The 7,533-nt window shown below is 39.6% G+C and overlaps 1 protein-coding gene and 1 long non-coding RNA gene across 2 annotated transcripts in view; one reads left to right on the top strand and one right to left on the bottom strand.

Annotated features, from left to right (window-relative positions):
* Positions 1–2,612, top strand: part of LOC123499846 — a 6,679-nt gene extending 4,067 nt beyond the window's left edge. The window contains exon 3 of the long non-coding RNA XR_006673127.1: positions 2,382–2,612. This is a non-coding gene — a long non-coding RNA (uncharacterized LOC123499846). The remainder of the gene's footprint in view (positions 1–2,381) is intronic.
* Positions 2,613–3,502: 890 nt separating this feature from the next.
* LOC123499676 lies at positions 3,503–6,452 on the bottom strand. The gene is made up of 5 exons (XM_045248053.1): positions 6,437–6,452; positions 6,311–6,338; positions 4,485–4,725; positions 4,020–4,036; positions 3,503–3,899 (listed from the first exon to the last, which is right to left on the bottom strand). The coding sequence occupies exons 1-5, from the start codon at positions 6,450–6,452 to the stop codon at positions 3,728–3,730; spliced, it is 474 nt and encodes a 157-aa protein (XP_045103988.1). The 3' UTR covers positions 3,503–3,727.
* Between the last annotated feature and the right edge of the window lie 1,081 nt (positions 6,453–7,533).

Below are 7,533 nucleotides of genomic sequence, written 5' to 3'. Positions count from 1 at the left end.
TTCCTTGTCTATTTTGTTCAATGCCATTGACTATCTTGTACATTGTTATTAGGTCCCCTCATTCTCTTCTATCTTGTAAGGTTGGCAGTCACATTTCCTTCAGCCATTCTTTGTATATTAGGTCCTTTAGTTCTGGCACCATCTTTTAGCAATCTTCTGTATCTGTTCTAATCTTCTCATATCCTTTTCAGAACTCGTGGAGACCACACCACAGCTGCATATTCCAGCCATGGGCGTATCATGCTTGTGATGATTTTTTTCATCATAACTCTTAGCAGCTTTGCATCATCAGCAAATAGATTAATATAACTGTTTACCCCATTGTGAATGTCGTTTAAATAAATCTGTAACATAATGGGGGCTAACACTGACCCTTGTGGCACTGCTGGTTACTTAACCCCAAGATGAGTAAGTATCTCTGATCACAGTTCTCATTTCCCTGTCCTTCAAATAATCCCTTATCCATTCTGATAAGGTTCCTTGCAATCCTCCTTGTTCTCTAGTTTCTAAAGTAATCTTTCATGAGGGATTTTATCAAAAGCCTTTTTCATGTCCAGGTATACTGTGTCCACCATCCGTCTCTGCTTTCCAGTCCTTCTATAACGCTTGAGTAGAAGCTTAATAAGTTTGATGCACATGACCGTCCTGTCCTGAACCCAAATTGTCTGTTCTATATGACTTTTTCTTCTTCCAGATTTTAACCCATTTTTCTTTGACAATAATTTGACACAACTTCCCCAAAATGCTTGTAAGTGACGCTGGTCTGTAGTTTAGTGGTTCAGTTGCCTTTCTTCCTTTAGATATTGGTATTACCTTGGCTATCTTCCATTCGAGTGGAACTTTCACTTCATTTAGTGAACTTGTAATTATTTCCTAAATTGGTGTGTGTGTGTGTATTTACCTAGTTGTATTTTACGGGAGGGGAGCCTATGGTGGTGTTGTCCCGTCTCTGTATCTCAGTGTCTAATTTTGTGTTCAAGTGGTGGTGGTGGTGGACTTTCCACACACCATCTCTCTGTCCAGTCTGTTCCATATATCTATCACTCTATGGGGGAAGCTGTAGTTGTCTTTTGTGAGTTTTAGTCTTTAGTTTATGACCTTAAATATTTAGGATATTGTAAGCTATTGGTTGTCTTTGAAGTATTTACCTTGTTGTATTGATATGATAATCCAAATATCTTACTTATGTGTTTTTAGGGGTTCAGATTTTCCTGTATAATCTTTAGTCTTCATTATTTTTTCCTCTCCCATCAAATAGTTCCATACCGGTCTTCTCTTACTCTTTCCTAGTTCAATTACATGACATTTGTTGACACTAAACTCCAATTTCCACTTGTTGCTCCACTCATAGATCTTGTTTATATCTTTCTGTAACAGCAAACAGTCCTCCCTGGTTTTGATAACTCTTAGCAGCTTTGCATCATCACCAAACATATTAATATAACTGATTACCCTAATGTGAATGTCGTTTACATAAATCTGAAACATAATGGGCCATGGCTAACACTGACCCTTGTGGCACCCCAAGATGAGTAAGTATCTCTGATCACAGTTCTCATTTCCCTATCCTTCAAATAATCTCTTGTCCATTGGAGCAAGGTTCCTCACAGTCCTTCTATGTTCTCTAGTTTCCAAAGTAGTCTTCCATGCGGGACTTTATCAAAAGGCTTTTTTATGTCCAGGTATTCTGTGTCCACTATACGTCTCTGCTTTCCAGTCCTTCTGTAACTCTCGAGTAGAAGCTTAATAAGTTTGATACACATGACTTCCGTGTCCTGAACCCAAATTGTCTTTTCAATATGACTTGTTCTTCTTCCAGATGTTTAACCCATTTTTCTTTGATAATGATTTCACACAACTTCCCCAAAACACTTCTAAGTGACACTGGTCTGTAGGTTAGTGGTTAAGTTGCCTTTCCTCTTTTAAATATCAGTATTACATTAGCTCTCTTCCATTCTAGTGGAACTTTCCCTTCATTTAGTGAACTTGTAATTACTTCCCAAATTGGTGTGTGTGTGTGTGTGTGTGTGTGTGTGTGTGTGTGTGTGTGTGTGTGTTGTGTATTTACCTAGTTGTAGTTTTACAGGACCTGGGCTTTATGCTGGTGTGGCCCTGTCTCCATATCTACACTTATCCAATTTTTCTTTAAAACTATGCACACTCATTGCTGACACCACTTCTTCACCCAAACTGTTCCACGTCTCAACACATCTTTGCGGGAAACTCAATTTTTTAACATCTCTCAGGCATCTTCCCTTCCTCAGCTTTTTACTATGCGATCTTGTTGTTTGAATGTCATATTTTTCTCTCAGTCTAACCTAACCTTGTAATTTTATTTATTTATTGATTTATTTTTAACTAACCTAACCAAACATTTGCAGGTCCGCAGAAAACGACACGCCGATTTATTTGAAGTGAAGGACAGAGATTAAAACGGCCTTGAAAAACACCACACCTGTTTTGTCCACCGCCATCACCACCTTCTCCCAGATCAAGGACAAACTGTATTACAGACTCACACATAAGGAAGAGGTGCGTGTGAGTGTGTTTGGGTGTGTTTGGATGCGTTTGGGTGTGTTTTGGGTCTGTTTGGGTGTGTTTTGAGGTGTTTTGAGTGTGTTTGGAGTGTTTTGGGGTTCTTGGGTGCATTTGAGGTGTGTTTTTGAGTGTGTTTTGGAGTGTGTTTTGAGTGTGTTTTGATGTTTTGGTGTTTTCAGCGTGTGTTATGATGCTAGTGTGTTTGGGTGTGTTTGAGTGTGTTTGGGTGTGTTTTGAGTGTGTTTCATGTGTTTTGATATCATTTGAATGTGTTTTGGATATTATAAGTGTTTGGTTGCAATTTTGGGTGTGGTTCAGCGTGTGTTATGATGCTAATGTATTTTAAGCTAACCTACCACCCAAGACTCTCTCTCTCTCTCTCTCTCTCTCTCTCTCTCTCTCTCTCTCTCTCTCTCTCTCTCTCTCTCTCATCTGCTCTTTCTCCGGAGACTCTTCGGAGTATTTATGACTTAGCACAGTTTTAGCAATTTTTCAGCATTTTGGGCAGTTTTTGCAGGGAATTGCCATTTTTTGCTGCTTTTTAGCAATTTTTCAGCATTTTGGGGCAGTTTTGCAGGGAATTTTCCCACTTTGCTGCTTTTCAGGAGCAGTTTTGTAAGGACTGGTTTTTCAGTTATATTCTTTTAACTGGTTTTCAGTATTCTTTAACTATTTCCTACTGCTTTTGAGCTTTTTTAGGCATTTCACTGAGAATTGGCCCAATTGAGTGAGTATCTCAGGGTTCTTTGATATGTTGAATGGTTAACTTGATAGAAAGGATTACTCACTTTGTGACAAGCTGTATGTAGTATTATATTGTGGGGCTTAACAAGGGGAGGCTTGAGTTTAGATTTTAACTGAGGTGAGTGAGGTAAGGTTAAGCTCCAGAGCAAGTCTGGTTATGTTTATTTCATAAACGGTTCCTATAAAAAAAAAAAAAAAAATGGAATTAAAGCAATATCAATTTTCTTATTATGATTTATTATTAGTACTAACAGCAGTCATGTGGGTCCATCACAGAACATAAGGAATAACAACATTACACATGTGGGCATATTCACATTAGATGGAAGGAATAATAAATAACATTACAAGAGTGATTGGCAACATGTATTGGTTAGGTTAGATGAAGCAAGGCAGTCTGTCCTGTCCTCCCTCCCTCCCTGGATGACGCAGCAACATGTATTGGTTAGGTTAGATGAAGCAAGGCTGTCCTGTCCTGTCCTCCCTCCCTGGATGACGCCGAGTGTTGCCAGGTCAGAGCTGGTGAGAGGCAGGGTCCAATCCCTCCATGAAAGGCGCAGACAGTTTGTGTCTTCCAGTGCAAGAAGAGCCAGTTTCCTGCCGCAGGTTGAGGGTGTTAGGACACGCTGGTTTGGTTCTCCTCCAGTAGTGGCAGGACCTGTAAAAAATAATTTTACCTTTACACTTTAATCATGAACAACCTTGTCCTCAAATGTAGGACAGGTGTGGTGTGGTGTGGTGTGGTGTGACCGCCCTGTAAATGTTTAGTGGATTCCATTTTACTCACCGCAAGTTATCTCCAATCCTCTTTATTAAAGTATTCCTTAAAAAAAAAGTATTCCTTAAAAAAAAGTAATTCCTTAAAAAAAAGTAATTCCTTAAAAAAAAGTAATTCCTTAAAAAAAAGTAATTCCTTAAAAAAAAGGTAATTCCTTAAAAAAAAGGTAATTCCTTAAAAAAAAGGTAATTCCTTAAAAAAAGTAATTCCTTAAAAAAAGTAATTCCTTAAAAAAAGTAATTCCTTAAAAAATATATATATTCCTCATTCTCTTCTGATAACGAACGTTCGAGTTTTGCTTGTAACACCGTTATATTACCTTTTAACACCAAGACAGAACCAGGATTAAAAAAGAGACCCTGGACAGAACAGTTCCTGATAGCCTGTACGCCTCATGGAGGCGGTGAAACGGCCCGGCCCATACCTGTGCCGAACCACACGCCTCCTCGGTCTGCGTCATCTTCTGAAGAGAGTGAAACACATGCGCCTCCACGAAGTTGGTAATGCGCAGTTGCGCAGTTGTAGGGACGCCTGTGCCAGATTTGTGGCGGGTCGTGCTCCACCTCCTGACTGACGCCCGAGACTTGCTTGCTCCATGTTTAGGGGATGGCCGGCATGACCCGACCTTGTCCCTCGTCGTATACACCGCCCCTTGTTGTACACTCCTGCAACAAGAAAGTCACCAATCAATCAAGAAACATCTGCTGTCATTAATTCCTCTTTAATGACTAATCCAAGACCTCTGATATAGGGACAAATTGCACAGTATGATCAGAGTGACTTGCCTCAAATTCAATGCAACTGCGTATATTACTGATGGAACTAACTAGCGTATGGTGCTGCACCTAGCTAGTGCACCACAACACCCCGAAAATTATTACTCGACTGCTCTTACACTTACTGCACCAGTGACTAGTGGTACACTGCACCATATAGTGAGTAGTGGTGCACCACAACACCCATGAAATAATTACTCTATTGTTCCTACACTTACTGCACCAGATAATGAAAACTATGGGTAATTGAACATCCACAGAATATTGTGGCACTGTCCCAAGAAACAGTCCCACGCGATCGCCTCGATTCCCGGCTCCCACTTCGCAGCAGCGCAGCTCCTCCACCCACCTGATTTGACGTCACAAGAGAAATATGGTTCATAATTTTGTTTTTGCGCATGGCTTCCTCGAGACATGGCATGTATTTCAAGGATTACGCAAGGGTAAAAAGGTTGAGAAACCATATTCTCTATGTATTTCCATTTTTCATTCTCTCTCTCTCTCTCTCTCCATTTTTCATATTCGTTTTCATTCTCTCTCTCTCTCTCTCTCTCTCTCTCTCTCTCTCTCTCTCTCTCTCTCTCTCTCTCATGAAGCCACTCTGACCAATAGCGTGGCTTCACATATGCGACGTCAAATCACCAGGGTAGAGGAGCTGCGAAGTGGAAGCAGGGAATCGAGGCGATCGCACGAGACTTTATCGGGGACACTGCCAATATAAATGGTTACTACACAGCCATTTCGAAGCTTTTACACAACAAAAGCCTTACTCATTCATAAACTATTAAAGAAACTGGGGTGCCGTGACGTTAAAGCACGATCACTTGTTTGATGCTTTACATATAAAATGGCACACTGGTTCACAACACATACGAAACTGGGGTCGAAACGTCACGTTACCCAACAACTCTCACACAACTCCTTATCCCACTACCCTAACAATCCTACACGTAGCTCATGCCAAAGTTCGTGACCGCTTAGCCTACATCTGCGCCACCGCTCAGTGAGGGAAGCCGAGATACACTAAGGGAGACCCAAGAGCCACTAAAAGCACCCTTCAGCCTTGCTATCAATGCACACCAAAGCCACGAGTTATGAGCATGTGCTGCGTTCAACAAACAGGTTACAAGTTCCCATTAATAGAACACTACGCGTTATTTTATTACGGAATGGCAACTTAATGCATATTAAGTGTTACCAAATAACCAAATTGATATTCAGAAATACACTATAAACAAGAAATACTCTATAAACAAACCGTTCCACGAAGTGCCAAGCAACACTTCCTATCATCTGAAATACATCTCGTTCATGAGAAACGGGCAAAGGTCCTTCACTACACACGGTCACACGCCAACACCACCACTGTACAGTGTACAACATACCTTCCCGACATACAACAGGAACACCACCAAACCAACACCTTACAACGAGGCAGAGGACAGACACACTTCTCGGCGCACACACGACTCACCTCCACGATGCCAACACAAGAAATCGTCCTGATGTCCCTCACTGCTATCCGCTTCACCTCCTCCTCCTACTGCCCCCTCCTCCTCCCTCCCTTGTTTGCAGTAAAGACACTTAATAACTAACTAGCCACTCTCGGTGAGCATCGTTCTATGTAAGCATTGTTACCTTAGTCTAAGCCGGTGGTTACCCACGCCACGTAGGTCCCAACCCTCCTCACTCACGTCACACTAATTTACATAAATTTATGTCTAGCCATTCATCTATCTGTCTGTCTAACTAATTATCTATCTACCTATCTACCTTCACACACACACACACACACACACACACACACACACACACACACACACACACACACACACATAATAATAATAACAATAATAGTAACAATGGTAATGATAATAATAGAAATAGATTATATATATATATATATATATATATATATATATATATATATATATATATATATATATATATATATATATATATATATTATCATTATTATTATTACTATTATTATTTGTTATTATTATTATTATTATTATTATTATTATTATTATTATTATTATTATTGTTATTATTATTATTATCATTGTTATAATTGTTATCAATACCATCATTATTATCATCATTATTATTATCATATTTATTATTATTGTTATCATTATCATTGTTAACAATATTATCATTACTATTATTGATATTATTATTATTATTATTATTATGAAGCACATAGGCTACATACAGGCATGACGCGTTAATAATATTGTCAATTCTCTTATAAAGAAAGTTATTGACTGCAATATTGCATACAATGTCATTAATGTGAAGAAACTTGCTAGTGGTGACTTAGTAGTTCAAACCCTTAACGTAAATCAAGTCAAATCACTTTTGAAACTCCGGTTCATTCATGACATCGAGATCGAGGCTTCGATTCCAGTCTCCATGAATTCGTGTCGGGGAGTCGCTTCCCACCGCGATTTTGTGGATATGGAACAGACCGAGATTGTCGATTGCATGACTGATCAGGATGTCATTGAAGCTAGAAAGATCACTAAGATGGTTGATGGTACCAGAAGGAGCACAGCATCAGTCATTTTCACCTTCAGTTCTACTATATAAGTTGCCAAAGTCCTAGCGGGTGGGCCTTGAGATAGGAGGTACCACAAAAAGTATCCCCTTTAGCCCAGAAATTCCCGTGAAAAGCCCACAAGGTATAAAAAA

This window comes from Portunus trituberculatus, chromosome 50, assembly GCF_017591435.1.
Source record: "Portunus trituberculatus isolate SZX2019 chromosome 50, ASM1759143v1, whole genome shotgun sequence".
Lineage (NCBI taxonomy): Eukaryota > Metazoa > Arthropoda > Malacostraca > Decapoda > Portunidae > Portunus > Portunus trituberculatus.
The sequence above is the reverse complement of the archived record's forward strand: the minus strand, read 5'-3'. Positions and strand labels throughout refer to the sequence as shown.